Here is a 21,944-nt window from a genome sequence, read left to right as displayed (position 1 = left end):
CATGTCGGCCTAGCAAATGTTATCAGCAAACTCAAGTGGTTTATTACTGTGTTCGTGCGATACGTACATGTACTGAAAACAGAAAAGTAATTTGACAGTTTTCTGTTAGTGAAAACATTCTTTCTGGGGAAAGACATACGCATTCATTTTATAATTTTCTTTCCTGGCTCAAAGTTTCGGCATCAGTTTTCTTTCCTGAGTCAGGGTACATGAAAAGAGCAACAACCGCTTTCAGAACATTGAGACTGACATGAGACACCCAACGCACCTTATCGATTGAGCGGCTTGTAAGAGATTTATGGCCATGACGAATAGTTATTTCACAATGTCACTACCAGTGTCGACAGTTTCATGAGCAGAACGAACCCTTATTTTTTTTAAAAATAGACACAGTCACCCAGTATCTATTCTTTCAGCCAAACGAATGACGTAGGAACACTCCAGGACGATCCCTACTGTTACGTCGACATGGATTGTGCGGGACGTACATGTGTGTCGCTTGTGTCATTCATGCAAATATCAATATCGTATGGTGTGGTTTTAGAGATATATGGTCATGGATCTACTGAAATTAAGAACTCATAGAACCAATATTTTATCTGTAAAGCTTAAGATTTATTAACAGCATTAGAAGCCCTGAAAGGAACAAAAATCATGGCACCACCACAAGTCATATAGATATCACACACACACACACACACACACACACACACACACAGAGAGAGAGAGAGAGAGAGAGAGAGATAAAATAAAAAATAAAAATAAATAATAAACTCAAACAAACACACAGACACAATCACACAACGCATGCGTTACGATTTTTTTCTTAAGGCAGAGTCGATTGTTTGCTACACAGAGTATGACATATGATTTTGTGTGAGTTGTTTAATATACATCTTTGTCGAAAAAGGACGCTACCAGTATTCGGGGCTATGTGAGTCATCCTAACCAATCGGTGCCATCACTCCGAAACTTATGACAAGCTCGTGACAACAAATTATGTTTGCTACAAACCTTGCAAAGTATTTGATCATTTTGTCTGAGTGAACATGGTGTAAATACTTTCTATCAGAGATGACACAGCTTTATGGATGATCAGCTTCTTTACTTCAACAATAGTGACGTCTCGGTATAGGTTTTTATACCGTTTTCAAGCACATGGGGGAATGATGGGGTACACGTGTATACAAGAGAATGTAATCCGATTACAATAACAAAGCATCAAAGAAGGTTACACGATGGGCTAGAATGAAATGATGGTGAGCGTATGATAACAAAATGAGATGAGTGTGATTACCATGACAATTAGTGTAATGTGAGTTAATTCGGCAGAAGTCAAGATGACGAGTGCTGGGGTGTGGGGAAAAGGTTGATCAGTGGGTAACTAGTGGTAAGAAATGTCAGTTAGCCAGGTTTATGAGAAGCCAGGGTAGGGGTCATTATTTATAGTTTAGGTGGTTGCAAACTGTACTTTATATCAGTACAAACTTTTCCTGTGATCATACGTATTACATAACGACATACTGATTATTGTTTGTTGTATTCATGTTAGTTTACCTGTCCCAACGTTCGTGGATTTTGTGAGGTAAAGCGAAATGTTAATGCACTCATGTCTGCGGTTTCATTGTGACTTTACGGTTCTTTTCCCAGTGGTTGATACTGGATTGTCTAGAACGTGATCATTTTGTTCTTAAAGGACAGATGCATCAACTGGTTTGTACAAAATTTCCGTTGATTGGTAACCAAGCGACTTAAGCTACCAGGAAAACGAAAGCGTTCCGAACAAGCTTGACTAGATAATAGACACAAAGATATGTAAGAATTATTATACAAAAGGAACTCAACTAACAGCAGTTTGACGACAGATTCGTTATAATGTTGGTCTTGCATTAGCCGCAGTTCATTAAGAAAGAGTCATTGGATCAAAATAAGAAGGTAAACGAAGTAAACACTTCTGACCATCAGTAGAAGGGAACTAATGACAATTGGGGAAATCAGTTCACTTATAAATTGTGCACTGTTCTCATAGATCCTGATGTAATTATTATTTTGAAATAAAATAAATAAACGTTCCTGCTGTAATAATATCTTCTCGTTTAGACACAAGTAACTCATCTGACTCTTAAATGACTCTTAACTTTAGTTACACTGATAATACTGAAAGTGGTAGGAATTTTGTGGTAGATGTTTAAAAAGAAAACAGAGTTAAGTCTAGACGTGATATGAGCACATACTGGGGATGTTACCCAAACGACTGCACAGCCAGAGTTCGCGATGACATTCAAGCATCGTATTTTCCTCAAGACAATCGCTTATCAGAGAAGAACAAGATAGCAGTCCAAGTGGTGTTCGAGCAGACGAAGGCCAGAGTCAGAGCTGACTGCAGAGTTGTACCTTCTTTATTACAGACTATACCCTAATGCCCCTTTGTTAACTAATTGGCCATGGCCTTAGACTTTAAACAATAGTTGTAAGGCTCCAGTATGTTTCCGATACACACATTCCACATGGCTGTTATCGTTTAAAGGGAACCACAAAAGGTTTCGACGCTTCATTCCAATTCATTCAGGTATCGCTGGGCATTCAGACTTCCTCGGCTGAAAACCAGTCTTCTTGTATTCTGGCCACATATGCCATCTTATACCATGACGCCTCATCCATCGAACTGATGAACTTCTTTAACGCACTTTGTCGCGACGTAGAGGCGTCTCCTCTACTTCGAATAAACCGAACTCTGCCATCCTGTCTGAACAACCTGAACCGACTCTCTTCTGTAAGTAGTATTTATGCCCATTGCAGTCTGTGTTGACGGTGTGTACAGGTCAAGTGCATATCACGGAAGCGGCAGCAGCCACGTCTTCAAAAGACTGTTTACCTCGTCCTGGTGGTTTCGCCGTCACGAATATGTCCAAGGGGTGGATCTGCCAGATCACGCGGGTATTGTGACTCTTGGTATTTCCGATCTTTGGTGGTATTGGGTGTGGTTTGTTTGCTGGCAGCGCCTTTATCAGTTTGCTCGCCAACTGACGTTGTGAAGCCGTCATATTGGTCGTATCGATCGCCTTGTCTCATAAGTCTTGGCATATTCGCCGTAGTGCTTTGGTTACTGCATGCCGCAATCATTGGACTAATGTTCTACAATTAGCTGCTTCACGTTTTGAAAAATGCATTATTCGTACGAAGCTTTCGGACAACTGAATTGTTTTCGGGACCATGTTGCGTTTTTCGTTTTTAATTCAAATATTTTAATTCTTCTGCTTGTTGGTTTATATAAATATTTCTTCGGTTATACACGTAAATGAAAATCAATCAAGTCAAATCAAAATCAAGTCAATAAAACCACTGGAATTTGAGCGTGTCTGATATTTGTAACATCACGTCAGTGATAAACGGAACTCTTTTGGAGTGTTTAATGCGGGCCTAAATGAACGTAAAAAATGTTGAACAGCATTTGCATTTTCAAGGAAATTCCATGAAGTGCAGAGTTGAGGGTTATAGTCTGTGGAACAGAAGCCTTAACTGGATTTTATGGTCGAGGAAACTGCTCGTAATCGGGCAATATCCACGTATGGATATTCTGGACGCATCGTTCTAGTCCCACTGATACATCTGACATATTATCTATCTCTTGTCCAGTTTAAAATACTTTGTTTTAAAATGGATGAAAATCCTCCTTTTTAAATAAACGCCTTTTTTGAATCTGCGGGTAAGTTATTCCATGAGTCGTTTTGTTTCATGGTCTTACTGACATATAAGTAAGAAATGATAAACTGTTAAATTATTTATTACGAACACACTGTTTTTCGCACTGCATACATCTTCGTTGTTCGTGCAAAATAATGTAAATCCTCTTGATAGGTAATACCATACAATGCAACAGATTTATCTATAGTCAGCAGTGATTTTGTGCAATGGCAGCGTTTGTCGCCATGGTTTAAGGTAAAAGTTGCAATTTTTCGATTTCTACTATATATAAGTGAGTTTCTGATTCTTTCTGTGAAACGTTAATTTCACAAACTGAACACATCCGTCAAAGGGAATGACAGCACTGAATTTATAGACTTTTTTTTGTAGCGAATGAACAAAATGTCATACTGACACGAATGTATGCTCCACTGTATCATGAGGGAAGATTGTGTTAGGGGCAGCACCTCTTGCCTACTCAATGACTTATACATGTTACAGTAGTTTCACTCCTTTAAAACCGAATGTCACTGTGAATAAATCCTCTCGCATTATGTATTCATGTTCTCTGACACCATCTTGCCTGATTGTTGTCAGAAACGTTCCTGCCATGATATAAGGGGTACATGTTACTTGACTCTGCAAATGTGAATTCCTATGAACAACGTTCAGAGCTATACAGGAGTTATTTTCAGTTATTATACAAACTCTACCAGGAGGCTTTATGGTACGCATGCAGAAGAAAAATGAAAGCACACAATGCATAAACTACATTCATAACTGAGATACCCTGAGTAATGAATATGCAATACCCAAAACTGACTACAAATGCAGTGGCTTATAACTTCATTGCGTCTGATATTGCTCTGTATATCAAACTCTGAATATCAAACTCCGTATATCAAAACTGAATACGGCCATATTTACAGATCGTCGTCATATGGCAGGAAACAAGGCAACGGACTATAAGAAAATAAACAAATGATTTGAGTCTTCATGTAACAATAAGCTCACACAAAACACCCATACGTGTAACCGTTCATATAAACGCCGATAAGTGTAACCGTTAACACCGATCTTTATTACTCCCAGAAACATAAATGCCGCATGTCACTCACAATATTGTTTCTGCATTATGGACTGTGCATAATAGACATGAGGAAAACTGTCCTTTTATCACTATCAGCATATCACTGGGCAAATCCCTCATCAAATAAAATGTCATTTTAATCATAATGCTGTATATATTGTCACCGTTTTCTTTCCATTATCACAGGCATGCAACTAATTACAATCAAAATATCAACAGTCTCAACTCCTCCAATCATTTCAAAACAAGACTTACACTGGCATACTGTTACAATCTCAAATTTTCTAAAGGATTGGAACATAGAGGTAGTAATAACCTGTCGGGTAAGAGAAGGTATACAGATGTAGATGGAACTGATCTAAAATATTACAAACGGTAGTAGTACATTATTATATATGCTTGTAGGGAAGATATGGGAACCTAGTGGTTAAAAGGTTTGCTCGACCCCGCCGTGGTATTGCTGGAATATTGCCAACAGCGGCGTAAAACTGAACTCCGATGCGGGATGACAAGTAATCGTATACTGTGAATTTGCTCACCAGGTTCATCACAGCGTTTGAAACAACAACACCGGCGTTGCCACGACGTCTGCTCACTTACACTACTCCGTTTGTTAGGTATTCGGCCCTACCGCTGTTTCCTTGACAATGGATATCGGGGGACAGTTCAATTCCGGCAGATCAAGTTTTAATTACTTACACAGTACAATCGACTAACTCCATAATGATGGTTGTGCGAGGGAGAGTATAAAGTCCAGTGAGTTCGCTGGTGCTTGTAGTGGATATGTTCCCTTATTAAGGGTGTCTTCTTTCTGTGACCACAACTCGAACGGATCATAAAAACGCCGACAACACTCCGTTCATTTTCGTGTGCCTGGACATTGAAGATTTTTAGCACATCGTGTATGTCACATATTTATTGATAAAATGCACGGAGAATCATCATAACTGTATACTACAGATCGTTATCGGCTAAACAACGTTTGTGTGGTGTTTTGGCTACAGCCCCGCATGGATTGAAACTTTCATTTTGTCCGACAGTTTAGCTATAAATCCCTTTGAGGATACATTCAAAATGTGGTTGATGTATGTTCCATTTTGAATGTTGATGGGCTGGAGTACGTTGCTGGAGGAATGATTGCGTCCATAGGTCTCTGGCCTGTATTGCTGCTGGCAGCCGGTTGTCTGCTGTCGGCGGATGACCTCGCACACAGTCTACATATTGCGCCTATTATGGTGAATAGCAGACTTACACTCCCAATTGAAGCACCCACTATAGCCCTCACTCTCACGTTACTTGTGGGAGTTGAAAAGTCTGGAAAGAAGAAATATAACATACACAACAATCGTTATCATGATATTTTTGAGTTTCCAACACTCAGAACTAAGGTTAGGAGTTACCAAGTTGCTAGTGCATATATTTGCGAATTGTAATCGGTCATATCAAATTTTTAAAAAATCAATTTCAGCAAAGAAAATGTTTTAGCCATGTGTTTTCATCATGAACAGATTTACATGTTCGTCGGAACTGTTTCCTAGTTATTCATGAACGCGATATAGCCGTAGCTATGTAAACAAATGCGTGATTGGGTATACTTTTGTGAGAACGTACCAATAGGGTCCATCTCTGCAGAATATGAGATCTTGAAACCTTTGTCGACTTTATGAGAATTCGACTTGAATTTCAGGAACATCAGAGAGCTCGAACTTGTTTTGGTTGGTACACTGCTTCCACACCAGCGTCCCAGAGAGAGAGCATTGGCGTCTCCGCCTACAATATTAGAAATACACTCGTTTTAATAACGTTTTTGTTCAAATGGCCCGCAATGCTAATGCATTGTATACATGCAACAAGAACTGGCGATGTTTACCTTAACAATCGTATGACGTCATAATATGACGGATGCAGTAGTCGGAGTTCCAAAATAGTTCGATTAGCTGTTTTTTCCCCCTACGAAGACATTTATTTCACCGACTTTCACTGTTTCATGTAAACTATTTCTTACATTGAATCGTTTGCGCACTCAAAATGATAGTTTGTACATTCAACATGGCGGTAAGATAAATGCGTTGTATGCTTCTCCCTCTGTTAATACGGTGTGATGTGCGCCTCTCTGTAATAGTGCTATCCCTCGCCTACCGGCCCTAGTGACATTGCTACAAAGGGCCGTACATCAGATCGTATATCCCTCGAGAAAAGCAATACATCCATAAAACCTCAAGCAATGTAAATATCAATCATACCATCAAACGCTTCCATGAAGTCATTTTGACAACCGTCAGAGTATTCCAGCCTTGAGACGACAACGTCGATGTACACGTGATAACCCGAACCTGCGTCAATCTTCCATGTTGACTCGACATTACTTGAATGAATCAAATTCATCATCAAGTGAAGCTTGTTGAGAAACAAACCTTACGTAGTTATCAGACTTAAAAGAATTTTGAAATAAATATTATTCGTTTCTCGTATGCTTAGGCCACACGTGTAAAGATGCTTCGGAAGAAGAAATCATGTATTTATACAATGCTGGAAATTTTATGTTGATTTACAATATACAGTCTTCTTCCTTCGTCTATACTTTATTTCATGCGTTTCAACTTCAGTAGTATAAGCTAATACATACCTCGGGTAATCAAATGGATAATTTGGGGAAGTTATGTATCCGGTCAAGTAACTAGCTGATAGACTTTTCTTCAGTGAAGCTGAAACATACATATATATTAATTTTTCTTGCATATGTAATTCCAGTGGTTAAAGCGTTTGCTGGCCGTATCGAGGACTCGGGTTAGATTCCCCACGTGTGTGTGAAGTCCATTTCCGGTGTCCCCAGTCATGGTATTGCTTGAAAATTGCTAAAAGCGGCATAACATACACCATTCACTCAATCACTGTCCCGTATTATACATACGTCACCATCGTCATTCTTAATAAGGACAATGCCAACCGGTTTTTTACTTTCCAATTCACTATACAGACATGCGTCCTTTAACTGTCAGATTCCGTCCTTTAGGGTTCGTCTCGTAGTGCCCCCTCTTTATGATTCCAGGTGTATTACCATTATCCCAACCTCCCGAATAAATTGTAAATCTCTGAAATTCTCTTCTGCTTACGGCCTCACACAAAATACTGTTCAAAGTGGCGAGAAACCTAGCTCACTAACTAATTCATGACACCCACGTACCACTGAAGTGACCAGCTTTAAGATTCATTTGTAATCCTCTGTTAATTGCGCTGGAGTAGAACCTGACGGTCATGACATTTCCAGAGCTGATGAAGTCCGCGTTGACGTAATCACACCACTTCCCGTGGGTTGTTGAAGTGCTGTTGTCGTAATTACCTGAATTCAGGTTAATAGATATAGGAATGCCAATTACAGCCTCTGTACAGTATCAGTACTCCACGTTTTCGCAGTCGTAAAAGACACTTATCAGTGATACGGCATAATGAGAAACAATCCACATTATCCATTTATTTTGACGATTATCTCGATTCGTTATGTGTGCAGCATAGGAAGGATTGGTTCACTGATGCCAAAAGGAAAACTCCTGCACATCAAACTTCGTTTTAAAGAAACAGGTGTATATAAAATATGTATCTTACCATCGTAAATTTGCAGGTAATTGGCGCTGCATGACGAAGAGGTGTACCAACTCACTGCATTTGTAGTAACCTGGATATTCGTAGTTGAGGGGGCATGTATGGTCCAGATGCAGTCTCGGTAACTGAATACGAAACAGTCAGCATTGTTCACGTCCACAACTATACAGTGTTATATGCATCTGTTACATTGTTAAAGTGTTTAACTGATACTATACGTACGAAATTGCAGTTTCTCTAATTGTATTTCTTTAAATTTAAATTCAACAAAACACCATTGATATTTCCGCGTTGTTCCAGTTTAACATCTATATTGTGGCTAAGACATCAGCGAACTGCGAACTATCAGCTTAAGAATGATGCCCTGGTAGATGTATTCTATGGATACATGTTGACGTATACTCCACAGTACGTATAGAGTATTTAATAGTTTACGGAAAGACACCGATGTGTTTTCAGACACACTGGACGAATTACTTTATCGATGCCCTGACATTTGAACGCACTGAACAAATTTATGGATCAATTGTACCCCAAAGAACAGGCAACGCGTGAACTGGGCCCTTATTCTCGAAACGTTCGTAGCCCTAAGAATTGTTAACTTCGCAGGGCTATGAACGTTTCGAGAATAGCTAGCCTGGTTCGTAAGTCCAACGTTTATTTTCAGTTTTTTATAGACGGTTGGAGGGTGTGACGCATATCTTTGAAGTGTTCAAGTAGAACTGACGTGTCAACATACTCCAGTATATCACAACCAAATACATTTATGACTATTAGGTTTCTCGCGCTCGCAGTAACCTTACGATTGGAACTGTTAATACATTTCCTTACGGTCCATATGGCACTGTTAAATTTGTCTCCTTATCGGTCGTGATATTGACTGTACCTCCACATGTACCAGTCTCTGAAAAGAAATAACAAAACAGTTTCCATGTGATATGTCTCAGTGTCTTCAGTGTTGGCAATCGTATCATTAATTGAAACATTTTAATGTGTTTCACAAGCTGTTTTTATTTTATTGTTACAATATGCGGTGGCGTAGCCTAGTTGCTGAGGCGTTAGATCGTCGAGCCGCTTCGGTATCGCGTGTGACGCCCGTTTCTGGTGTTCCTCACCCTGAAATTGCTGGAACATTGCTAACAGCAGCTTAACATAGTACTCATACACTCTGTCCTCATAAAAGACTTCTCACCGTTAGTGGCAAAATATTTGAACTTGAAGCCGTTGACATTGTTTACATCTTGTGCATGGTATTGGACTGTTATGGTTGGTCCACTACTCTGTAGAATCGGCCTTGATCTGCCGCACCAGGAGAGAAGAGTAGTATTGAAGATAGAAGGTCCTGCAAAACATTCAGAGAAGTGGAACATGAAAAATGTTTTTCGTTTCATGAAGCCGTATTGTAATATGTATGCACCTTAAGGTGAATATTACATTATAGCATTTAACCTCTCTATAAGAAGAATTGTAGTGTGATAGTTACGTACCGCACTGAATATATAATTAATGCTACTTCCACGGTATTATCTCAGGTTTTAGAAAATGGAGTCCAATTACTTTCCAGCCACTGTTGCGCAGCTCTTCGGCAAGGGGGTTTGCATGATTACATTTGGGATGGAAATAAATCGTAACATTTTGGTAACATTAGTACGATGCTCCTCATGTTATGTATCTGAAAAGGTTATGAGTATAGTGATATCAACAAGATATCATGCATGTGACATGATATAAAGTTGTTACCATATTCGGAGGGACGCGCCCATGTCCGGCGTTGTTTGGGTTTATGTTTTCTTCTAGAACCTCACAGTCCTCAGGGTTTAAGTGCGTTTTTGCGTAAATCATTCTATTGTACTCATGATGGAAGCAAGTACTCACCATCGTGAACAGTGACACGACTGCGGTCGCAGAACATTTGGTAAAGAAAGTACTGACTTCGAATATTAGAGTCAAGTACGTCAATCCGCACCATCATCTTTGGGTCCGAGGCCTTTATTACCCAGATACAGTCGGCGTTGCTTCAACAACGAAACGACAAAGTCATCAATACACAGATAATGGCAAAATACTCTTCATGAATATGTCAACTAGTTATGACTATGCCAAATCAAGTGGAAGGAGAGTGTTGAACAGTTCTATTTCTGTGCTAAGTTTGGTGAAACATTTGGAACGGTTTTTAAATTCAACTTCCTAAATGACTAATCTGCAATGACAGACGGAACCTATTTTAAGGCATCCCCTCACCCCACTTTCCCCCGTAACAAAACAGCCTATTTTGCATTATTTAAAGTATCAAAAGCATGACACAGCTTGTTGAATAATTGGTGAGTGATGGTTGCTCCTGTTGATCGGATTGTAAGAGGAAAAGGTAACGATGTGTGAACTTACCTTGGAGAAAGCACAGGGTATCCCGGGGAATTGATAGATTCTGGATTTGTGGTTGCAGTGATATATCTGGGTCCGCAATTCCGTGACTGGTAAGGTACCACTGAAACATTAAATACATTTACATACTATGCGACTTGAAAGTATCGTTATCTTGAAATCACACATCACAATGCCAGTGGAGCACGAGACGTTTTGAATAGTGTAATATTGCCAGAACCTCCGTCAGTACAAGAAATACCGCCATCAGACAAATGATACGCGCTGTAAGACTGGGCAGACATCTGACAGTTCTAGAACTGGAAGAGGTTCCACAAGATGATAATCACCTGCTGTACCTGTCGACCATTTCAGGGCATGTCATGAACCCGTCAATATCGACTAACTGTGCAAGGAACACCAGGCACTAACAGCGTTGAGTTCGGATACGGTGTGTGTGGGTTTGGCACAGAGTACAAAATGTTGAACATGCAAATCGCAATGAAAATATGTACCACCGCCGCTTCAGTCTTTGGAAGAAAAAATCACAATGCACCAGACCTGACCTTCTCTTGTATATGTCAGTCTATTAATTTGAGCTGTCATTTGTTTATAACACTTCTGAACTTACCTTCTCTGTAACTATGAGAAACGATAGCTTGAAATCCCGCCCCGCTGGTATGACTGTCGGATTTGAATACGAGTTTCATGGTCCTTCCGTTTGAATAGTAGGGCCCAACCGGAGAAACTGATGAATTTCCACAAAACTCGCCAATATGATGATAAGTTCCCTGATCCCCTAAGATCGAGAATTTCACATGAAAATATGCTTTTTAGTCAGATCTAATATCAGAAACTCTTGTCATAGGAGAAACATTTATTATGCATTTATAAAACGTTAATATCTGATAATAATTAATCACTCTCGTTGGTCCGTTGAAAAAAAGACGCGATAGTTGAGCATACTTTATATTTTGATCACAAACATTTCGTGATGCCAGTAGGTATCAGGAAACATTCACACACACACACACACACACGCGCGCGCGCGCACACACACACACACATGCACACAAAACAAAAGAGATGAGAAGCAAAGGAAAACAAAGAAAGGACATTTAACGGGAGGGTATTTTGTTGACCCTCGTAATTGACCAACTTCTCCAGTCGATGGAGTATATGGAGTAAGCAGTGATACATGTGAAAACCAGCCTACGGGCATCACATCCCTAATTTGGGCCCGTTCCTTTCAACTTTGTGAAAGACGTCCTTGTCAGCCAGCAATAACCGGTATTGGTTATAGAGCACAGCAAATGTTAGGTTCTGTGAACTTCTCAAGTGTGTAACTTTTTGTAAGGTAAAACTCGTAGTCACGTACCTCCAAAAACTGTTACGGAGTCATTATCGCATTGTGGGTAGTCTCCCTCTATATCTGCATTAACGACGTGAAGCTTCAAGTTTGGTATGTACCCCAGGTCGATGATTACTATGACACATTCCAGGTCGCTGAAACAACATAAAGACAAGTCAACAGCAATCGAGGTGTGCAATGATATATAAGTAAACATGCTATACCTAGCATTATACATAATATTATAGAAAAGGGAACCATTTACAGAACAAATATAATTTGAATTCAGTTGTTTGCGGCCTATATCCCGTTTTATAGTGATCCGTCCTCTATAGTTAAACTGTTTTAGATTTAATTATTAGTTTTAAATATCTATCTGTGATAATCTAGTTGTTTTACTGTCCTTCGTTGACATATTTTTTTCCATTTACCATTCACTGTTATGTATGATATTAATGGTTCTCGTCACGATAAGACTGAAATATTGCCGATGTGACGTTAAATGTTAACTCACTCATGATTTGAAAATAACATAATGTTTTGCCATTGGTGTGATGAATGCTTGGTTATGAATTCAAAGACAAAAGTCGTATGAAAGTTATCATAACCCCATTACTTTAGAATATCATGATCTTAACCTGTAAATGCCTTGAAGAATTGCCTTGACAAGCATTTGTGTGTGGTATCACTTATGTGGAAGTGCATTATCTTGCTTCAACATACCTGTCATAGGAATCAGGGTATCCAGGTGACTGGATATAAACAGGATTGTTATAAGGACCACTTATGTAATATGTCCTGTTACAGTCGCTTTCTGTAACAAAGATCTCGTCGTGTTAACATTAGGTCTCCTCATTTGACATCGAAACAAATGAAACTGACAGAGATGTCAAAATTCATTTATCCGTAACAAAGCTGGTTTCAGAATACGGCATTGTGGTTTTCACGGAAACGTGCTTTCGATGACAGAATGCAACGTTCGTATGTGAATTCAACGCAATATTTGATAAAATTAATCGCTTCCTCTGTGACATAACCAGAGACTGGTATCACTACAGGCTAGTGTCTTATTTCAAGCTGAAGGTATCAGTAGTAATGTTGTTATATAGAGGATTTACAAACATGTAATCAAAATAAGCATACGTCTTTAAGAGCAAAACCACGTTACCGCGACCGCGTATTCTGTCTAGTAGTTGTGGTAACCACTGTGCGCTGGATCGTTAAGGAAACATACCTGTTGTTGCAGTATACTGCAGCTGCACACCCTTGCTGGTCAATTTCTCAAACACCACCGACAGTGTGTTACCTGAGCTGTAATATGTCGTATTCACGGTCGAACACAATTCACCAATAAACTGGGCCGCTGAATTATGAAAATATGATATGAAAGCTATATTTATGTATACATTACTTACGATTTCTCTCTCTCCCCCTCTCCCCCTCCTCTCTCTCTCTCTCTCTCTCACACACACACACGCACACACATACACGTTTTACGTTGTTCACACCGAACAATATTTCCCTTTGTGACTGCACAATAATCTGTACATGTAGCTTGTCAGAAAAGCAAATAAATCTCTTTTAATGTCAAAGCCAAATTTGCAAAGTGTAACCAGGCTCGATCGTCCGACTCAAATTACATTGAGTGTCAAAAAGTCCATTTTGGCGTAAGTCCGGAATCTAACATGTTATTAGACGTAAACTACATCGGGCTGCTGTGTACAAGATATGAATACACCTATGCCATTATGTTGCCTTACCTTCAGTTGTGTTTCCGTCATAAACACGAACCATATCATGCTTGCATCGAGTTGAAAGGTGCCACAATTGGTCTTTGTTTGTCACGTTGACAGTATCATTTCCCTTAATTGTCACTTTGACAGTATCATTTTCGTTTTCCGTTGTTATTATCCATGTGCACTTTTGATTACTGAAATAACGGATAATTGAGCAACAACTTATAACCATAACCAGAATAAATAAAAGGGAATTTTTCAAACAAGGCAAATAAAAATATATACTAGTATCATCGTTCACAAAATGCATTTGCCGTCAACCTTTGAAGGTTGTCAGTGCCATGTACAGATGAATTTGAATTCAGTTTGAGAAACATGAAACTGAAAAAGGATGATTAGAGAAAAAGAAAACATTGTGTTTGACTTACGCAAAGGTGGTGTGAATCAAACTAAGGGATGTGAAGTTTCCTTCCTCGGATGTAGCCGTTAAGTTCCCGTCACATCCTGCAATGTTCATTGATGTGATTCTGGATTTTAAAGCCAGTACAATAATAAAGTTCGTCAATTTGTGTAAACTACATTGAAAATGTCACTACTGGATAAACTTTCTTATTGTTTTATCATACCAAGTCAGAATAAAATATCCCCAAATTATGAAAACCGTGAACCAATCTGCCGAAAGCACCAACAGTGATGACGGACTCATATTCATTGGTTTGGCCGTCATGTGAAAACTGAGGCCTCTGTAGTGTTACACCAGAGACACAAATTATTTTGGTGACGCCCCTCCTCATGGTCAACTTACTTTCAACGTCAGTGACGTTCAGCAAAAAAAATAGTCCATTAGTTGCAGCACCGGTAGTAAACTGGATGTACATGGTGGGTCCATCGCTTAGGATACTGCCCAAAGATGCTCTACTGTCACAGAGTTCCAACAGCAAATCACTTGAATTATCTGGTCCTGGTCATGAAAATAGCATTCGAGTCATACATATCGTAAACTCCCTTACTTACAGCTGCAGTCATCGCTACATTGTGATTTGGTCGAGAGGATACACTATAATAATTACTACCTCCTGTCGGCTAACCGAGCACGTATGAAGAATGTATGTATAGGTTATGGTCTGAAATGTTGGTTGGCTGTTAGGACGAGACGGGGAAATTAATTGCAACTTGTTATAACTATGTCCAACGTCAGAAAAAGTCCCATCTAAAATATAGACGGATCTCATGTCGACCCGATGTGCAAGAATGGAGTATTGCTCTGAGTGAAACTTTAGTTTTACAGGAATCACGAGAACTTATTGCTGTTTGATAATGTACATGGTACCTCACCACTGAAAAGTTCTTTTTCTGGGTTTTACCAATGACCACAAACTTAAAGGTGGATACACCAATATTTGATACTTATTATACAAATATTTGCTTTCTGGTGACATTGATTGCCCCCAAACACAGAAGCATGATCTCACACGAAGTCTTCTCCATATAACAAAGTCCGATATTTTGCAAATCGTGTGCTTACCGTCATAGAAGGACAAAATGTCACGATCACAAAGGTACGTGTAATCCAAGGATTGAAAATAGTTTATGCCCACAAGATATTCCGGTGACGATGCATGAATCCTCCAAGAGCAGGATATATTACTGAAACAACGCGTAAAAAGAAATGACCATGATGAGGATGCAAATATACTGGTATAAGTCCGACAAATGTCTGCTGAAATTCAATAACGGTTTGGCAATAAATACATTTATTGACTGTGTGAATAAATAGAACATCTATTTTCTTATCCTTATTCATCATATTCTTTCTTTCATTGCATCAATAGTGTTTCAGTTTGACCTGATGGCTGAAGCTTTTTTTGCCTTTTTTTGTAAATGAAAGTAATCTTATTGTTATTTCGTTAGATATATTGCCTTGAAAATCTTCCTTTTTACGTTAGTATGAAAGTATTATTATCTGGCATTTCAACTGCATTTAGACAGACTTGGCGTTTTGAAGCAATTAAAAATCAGTATTATTTGTACAGGTGAGTCTCGAATGAACAACATGACTGTGGCTTGTGCCCTTGTACTATGTATCAATTCGTCAGGTATAATCTTAGTAGGTTAATATCATATCACATTACCTGTTCAGACTAATTGCAGCCACTTGTACCAATAGATAAGGTAAAATTTGAAAATTTGGGAAGATCTTGTGTGTGTGCGTGTGCGTGCGTGTGCGTGCGTGCGTGCGTGCGTGCGTGTGTGTGTGTGTGTGTGGGTGTGTGTGTGTGTGAAGATTGAAGATTACGAGTGTAATGAAGATCACGTAAAGGGCATGTCATGATAGTAAGGTATTGGACGTCGTGTCTTACGGGCCATACGACGACGGGAATCCCGGAGAAGTTATGTTTATCATAGCGCCGGTAAGATGAATGTCCGTAAAACATGCATCTGTAAGAATGAAAAACAACACAGCTAGGTAATAACCTGTCCATGTCATTTGTTCACAAAAGCATTGTTGCATTAATCGTGGAAGTCAAGTCCACAGCATTCCGAAACCCTTCAATAATCAGTGGCCATAGATATATATGGGAGACCTATGATTACAATTGGGGAGAATCTAGAATTCACAACTTCGTTGCTCGATATATTATTTCCTATATTACTTAGGTGTTAATGTTGAGACAAAACTGAACAATAGAAATGAATTATTTATGTCTCAAGTCGAACTCCACGTTCCATCCATGGCACGACATAAATAATAAACAATTCATATATATAGCGCCTAGTTTCCATCTGACTAGTTCCTCACTAGACACATAATCACAGACTGGGTATTATTTCTAGGAGGGTCCCAGCTGCCTGACAGGCGCTGGAAGGTTAATAGTCACATGACGTGTCTCTTTGCTGCAGTGTACACAAATCTCATAAACTGTGAAACAATAAAAAGACATTTCTCGTCCTAATTATCTTTAGAATTATGACAGAAAACAAACTACTTTGTTGTATTAAAGAATGCAAGGCTTTATAATCATTATAATGGCCACGTTCTTGACGAACGATGTGTACCTGACCTCTACGCATTATCAACAGGCTGATCTGTCAATAAATGTCTATTTACCGGTACTTGTGCTAAGGACTGGAGACAGAAAACCCAAGAGCAGGACTGCAATGAATTGTGATGCCATCGTATGTATCCTCGTCAGTTCTCCACACTGTACAGCACCATTACTGTGCTTGTGTCTTATACGGAGTTGTTCATGAGGCGAAAATTGCGACATACCGACCTAGCAACTGCAGTATGTTATCGGCAAACCCACGCGTTTTGATAAAGGTACTGCGTTTGTGCGATGCGTACACATACGGAAAACAGAAAAAAGGTGGAAACGTTAAACATAATGGGATAATGTGATTTCAGTTTGAACTTGAATTCTTACTGATCTTCAGTATCCCATGTTTGCGTAGTCAGGATCGCTGACTTATTTGACACATGCCATTGTATTCAAGTGAGTGAGTGAGTTAACATTTAACGTCACATCGGCAGTATTGCAGCCATATCGTGACGAGAGCATTCTTAAAAAAGGAATCTATGTATATGATAAAAACCTGTCGACGAAGGACAGTAAAACAACTAGAATATCACAATAAGAAATAAAACTAGCGTGAAAAGTTAAAACTAATATTCCTATTCAGACAATACAATATAAAAACAGGCTATATAGATCACCAACAACTGAAGGTAGATCACCATACTAGGGGCCATGGAGACTTACAGTACTTCTGCTACCTGCATGGTCCCTAGCTGGATTTACATCATCCCCTCAGTTGATGGTGATTGTAAGTGAGTGAGTTAATATTTATCGTCACATCGGCAATCTTGCAGCCATATCGTGACGAGAACAAGTAATACTGACATTGTAGAATGAATGAATATAAGAAAATAAAACCCTGTTGACAACGAACAGTAAAAACACTAGTATATATCACAGATATACATTTAAGACTAGTGATTAGATCTAAAACAGTTTAACTATAGTGAACAAGACAATATAAAAATGGGCTATGGATTGCTAACAACTGAAGGTAGATCACCATACAAGGGACCATGGGGACTTACATTACTTTTGCTACCTGCATGGACCCCAGCTGGATTTACACCATCCCCTCAGTCGCTAGCAATTTAAGCACATATAGCCATAGATTTAAAGGAACACATATACTACGATTAAAAGAGCGGAGTGTTTGAATTTACTTTGAACGTTTGTGGACTTACGTACCCTCTCAGGAGGACAATAATTTTACAGTACTTTAACCCCCCTCGAGGATACAGCCACGAACAATCTTAGTTACTAATTCAAAATTCCAATCATAAAATATTTATAGATTTACAATTCATTTAACAAATCTAATTCTTTTAAAAATGCAATAATTAAATGACCACTGTTATTGTTAAAAAGATCCTTCATAGTTCGGGATTTAAAATAGTTATCCCTTGTGATGGAATATTCAACACAGTCAAGCAAAACATGCTTGACCGTGATTATTTCATCACAAGGGATGCAGAACGGAGGATCCTCACCTTTCAATAAGTATTCATGAGTATATCTCGTATGGCCAATACGACATCGTCGCAAGATGACCTCTTCAAACCTGGACTGACAACCCAAGTAGGTATAACCAATATAGGGTTTTATTGCATGTAATTTATTGATACCCACTTGGGTGTCCCACTTCCTCTGCATCAGATCACGGATATACGCTCTAATTGCAGCTTTATAATCAGAGTATGGAATATGAAGTGGTGTCACAGATTTGTTGAGTGTTGCCTTGGCAGCAAGATCGGCCATTGTGTTGCCAGAAATGCCCACGTGGCTGGGTAACCAACAGAAGACGATGTCGTATTGGCCAGTAGCAAGATCATTATACAATTCAATAATTTCAATTAAAAGTGGATGTTTACAAGAAATAGTTTTAATCGCCTGAAGACAAGAAAGGGAGTCTGAATAGATTATATATTGTTTATGTTTAGGGTGTCTTCGAATATATTTAAGAGCTGTTAATATGGCGTTAGCTTCAGCTGTAAAAATAGAACTATTATCTGGTAATCTAGAAGATATTGTTCTGGATCCAATGACAGTGGCACAAGCTACTGCGCCACCGTCCTTGGACCCATCTGTAAATAAGGATGTATAATTGCTATATTTATGCTTCATTTCATTATATTCCTGTTTATATTGTAATTCATTAGTTTCTGATTTTTTAAATGTAGTTAATGTTAGGTCAACTTGTGGCCTAACCAACTGCTAAGGAGGAGAAGAAAGAAGACGGAGAAGAGAAGATTTCTTGTTGTATAAATCTTCATAAAGGGGATTGAAGACACAATTAAATGCAGGGTTAGATTCATTAGAGTATAATTTGGTAATGTACTGTAAAGTTAATTTTATACGGCGCTGCTCAAGAGATGGTTCATCAGCCTCAACGTAGAGACTGTCGATAGGCGATGTTCTAAAAGACCCAAGACAAAGTCTTAGACCTTGGTGATGGACAGAATCAAGAAGTTTAAGGTTGCTTTTGCAAGCTCCACCATATACGATGGAGCCATAATCGAGTGACAAGTGACGGACAAGTGATCTGTATAAATGTAGGAGAGTTGCTTGATCCCCTCCCCACTTTGAGTTGGATACCACTTTTAATACATCGAGTGCCTTCAAGCATTTTGTTTTTAGTGATTTGATATACGGCTAAAAGGTTAAGTGGGAATCGAAAATTAGACCCAAGAACTTAGCCTCCATTACAACTTTGATGGGAGAACCATTTAAAAGTAGTTCTGGGTCCTTATGCGGCTTATATTTTCTACAAAAGTGTATACAATTAGTTTTCGATTTAGAAAATTTAAAGCCATTTTCTAGACACCATTTATTTATTTTGTTTAAACACAATTGCAATTGCCGCTCGATAGTATGCATATTTTTACCTCGACAAGAAATATTAAAATCATCTACAAATAATGATCCATCAACTGAATCATTTAAAACCTTGGATAAACTGTTTATCGTGATACTAAAAAGTGTTACAGACAAAATGCTGCCTTGTGGAACACCCTGATCCTGATTATAATGGTCAGACAGGGTTGAACCCACTCGGACTTGAAACTGCCTGTCTTTTAAAAATTGTGAGATAAAAAGAGGCAAACGACCCCTTAAACCGAAGTCATGTAAATCCTTTAAAATGCCATGCTTCCAAGTGGTATCGTATGCTTTCTCCAAATCAAAGAATATCGATACTGCATGTTGTTTATTTACTAAAGCGTTTTTGACAAAGGATTCCAGACGTACCAAATGGTCATAGGTACTACGATTTTTCCTGAAACCACATTGAATATTTGTTATAAAATTATTGGTTTCAAGATACCAAGTCAATCTATTGTTCACCATTCGTTCCATGGTTTTACAGACACAACTCATTAAAGAGATTGGCCTGTAATTCGAAGGATCGGTATAATCCCGGTATGGTATGGGAACTACAATGGCATTACGCCATGAATCTGGGAAGGTCCCTGTAGTCCATATCGTGTCAAATATATTTAGCAGTGTTTCCAGGCATGATTCAGGTAAATGTTTCAGAAGTTGATAATGAATACCATCAGAACCTGTTGCTGTATCATGAGCTTGCTCAAGGGCTGTATATAGCTCATGTAATGAAAATAGTTCATTATAGTCTTCACCATTGTCTGAGTTAAAATTGATCTTTTTCTTCTCCTGCTGTTTCTGGTATTTCTGAAACTCAGGGACGTAATTTGATGAAGACGAATGTTTGGCGAGAGTTACACCAATCTTATTGGCAATATCACCCTTATCTGTCAATACATCGTCACCATCCTTCAGATGGTGCACAGTTGATTTGCAACCTTTACCCTTTATTCGTTGAATCATATTCCACACTTTTGAAATTGGTGTGCGGGAATTTATCTTGGAAACATAATTTCGCCAAGATTGACGCTTATTCTGCTTGAAGGCGCGGCGAGCCTTAGCATTTAGTATTTTAACTTTGTCTAAATTATGGACTGTAGGATGTCGCCGAAAATACTTCTCGGCCTTCTTCCTGTTCTTTCTGGCCTGTTTACATTCATCATTAAACCATGGTTTACGAACGTGTGGGGTTGCAGAGGACTTAGGTATAGTTTCATTAGCTATATTCTTCAGTTTATCAGAGAATACCTGAATCGGATCCGGACTATTGACAAAAACGTCAAATAACGAAAGGATTAACTTTGAGGGGTGTACCATCACTTCTATCGACAACAAGAAATCGTGGCCATGAATCAATACTATTTATGCATTCCTCATCAGAAGATGTTGCAGCATCACTATCAAGGTGCCCTCTTTTAGTTTTTGATCTGGAACCAGTAGGTAGTTGGGTAGCCATAATGAAAAATATATTCGACACCCTTGCTCCCCACCCACCATGGAGTGTCAAAACAAAACCAGGGCTACAAGGATGCTATAATCCAGCAAGAAGGACGCAGGTAGCTATAATAGTCAAACAGAGTAAAAGGTCAGGCTGGTCCGGCCCTAGACAATTACCTGATGACAAACAGAACCCGGAGGTCATTAATGCCAGATTGGCCCATGAGCCACCGCCTTCTGGCATAGGACTCTAGGCAAAAGTGTGATATAGTAATAGTTTCATGGTTTCCATAGTAACCACATGAAATATCAATATGAACACTGACGTATAATTATCCATGCTCAGGGCATGGCGTGACCATCCGATTGATAGAATCGGGCCGATTCTACCACCCGTCTAGGTGAAGTAAGGGCCGAAGTGGTGTGTTGAGCAAAAGGAACAATGTTCAAGCCCCCACTGCCCTCAACCACCAGGATCCCGTCCTCCACCGACACGGGACGCAACCCACGGCAAACAGGTTGCCCAATTTAGTCGCCTCTTACGATAAGCAATGGGGTGCTGTGGACACATTCTGCCCCGAGTCCACACGGGAGAAGAGCACTTAGCGTTACCCAGCACCCACCACGAGGAGGTGGCTCTTCATGGGTGCCCATTGTATTCAAACTTGCCGGTCGAGACTCAATTATTTAGAGACAAACGCCACTGGAATGTTGTTGCGTGCGGCGCA

General features: G+C 39.2%; 1 protein-coding gene across 1 annotated transcript; it reads right to left on the bottom strand.

The window, feature by feature from the left end:
• Window positions 1–5,675: 5,675 nt before the first annotated feature.
• Window positions 5,676–17,137, bottom strand: LOC137276764 (cubilin-like). Its single transcript, XM_067808403.1, has 20 exons — window positions 16,932–17,137; window positions 16,183–16,261; window positions 15,348–15,469; window positions 14,628–14,783; window positions 14,251–14,326; window positions 13,847–14,016; window positions 13,321–13,449; window positions 12,810–12,900; window positions 12,114–12,241; window positions 11,367–11,534; window positions 10,760–10,859; window positions 10,250–10,389; window positions 9,567–9,716; window positions 9,206–9,278; window positions 8,378–8,499; window positions 7,959–8,114; window positions 7,401–7,479; window positions 7,018–7,139; window positions 6,386–6,544; window positions 5,676–6,088 (listed from the first exon to the last, which is right to left on the bottom strand). The coding sequence occupies exons 1-20, from the start codon at window positions 17,089–17,091 to the stop codon at window positions 5,844–5,846; spliced, it is 2,625 nt and encodes an 874-aa protein (XP_067664504.1). The 5' UTR covers window positions 17,092–17,137; the 3' UTR covers window positions 5,676–5,843.
• Between the last annotated feature and the right edge of the window lie 4,807 nt (window positions 17,138–21,944).

This window comes from Haliotis asinina, chromosome 3 (genome assembly GCF_037392515.1).
Source record: "Haliotis asinina isolate JCU_RB_2024 chromosome 3, JCU_Hal_asi_v2, whole genome shotgun sequence".
Lineage (NCBI taxonomy): Eukaryota > Metazoa > Mollusca > Gastropoda > Lepetellida > Haliotidae > Haliotis > Haliotis asinina.
Note: the sequence above shows the minus strand (reverse complement) of the source record. Positions and strands in the feature narration are given on the sequence as shown.

Bases quoted from the DNA above. Each gene is read 5' to 3' on its own strand.
- LOC137276764 (XM_067808403.1), bottom strand. From the start codon at position 17,091: ATGTCGCAATTTTCGCCTCATGAACAACTCCGTATAAGACACAAGCAC. The intron at 12,901-13,320 runs GTATGTTTCCTT...TCTTTGTTACAG, and splicing joins GCAGTATACTGCAACAACAG to AAAGCGACTGTAACAGGACA. The intron at 9,717-10,249 runs GTGAGTACTTGC...AATGTTTTGCAG, and splicing joins TCGTGTCACTGTTCACGATG to GACCTTCTATCTTCAATACT.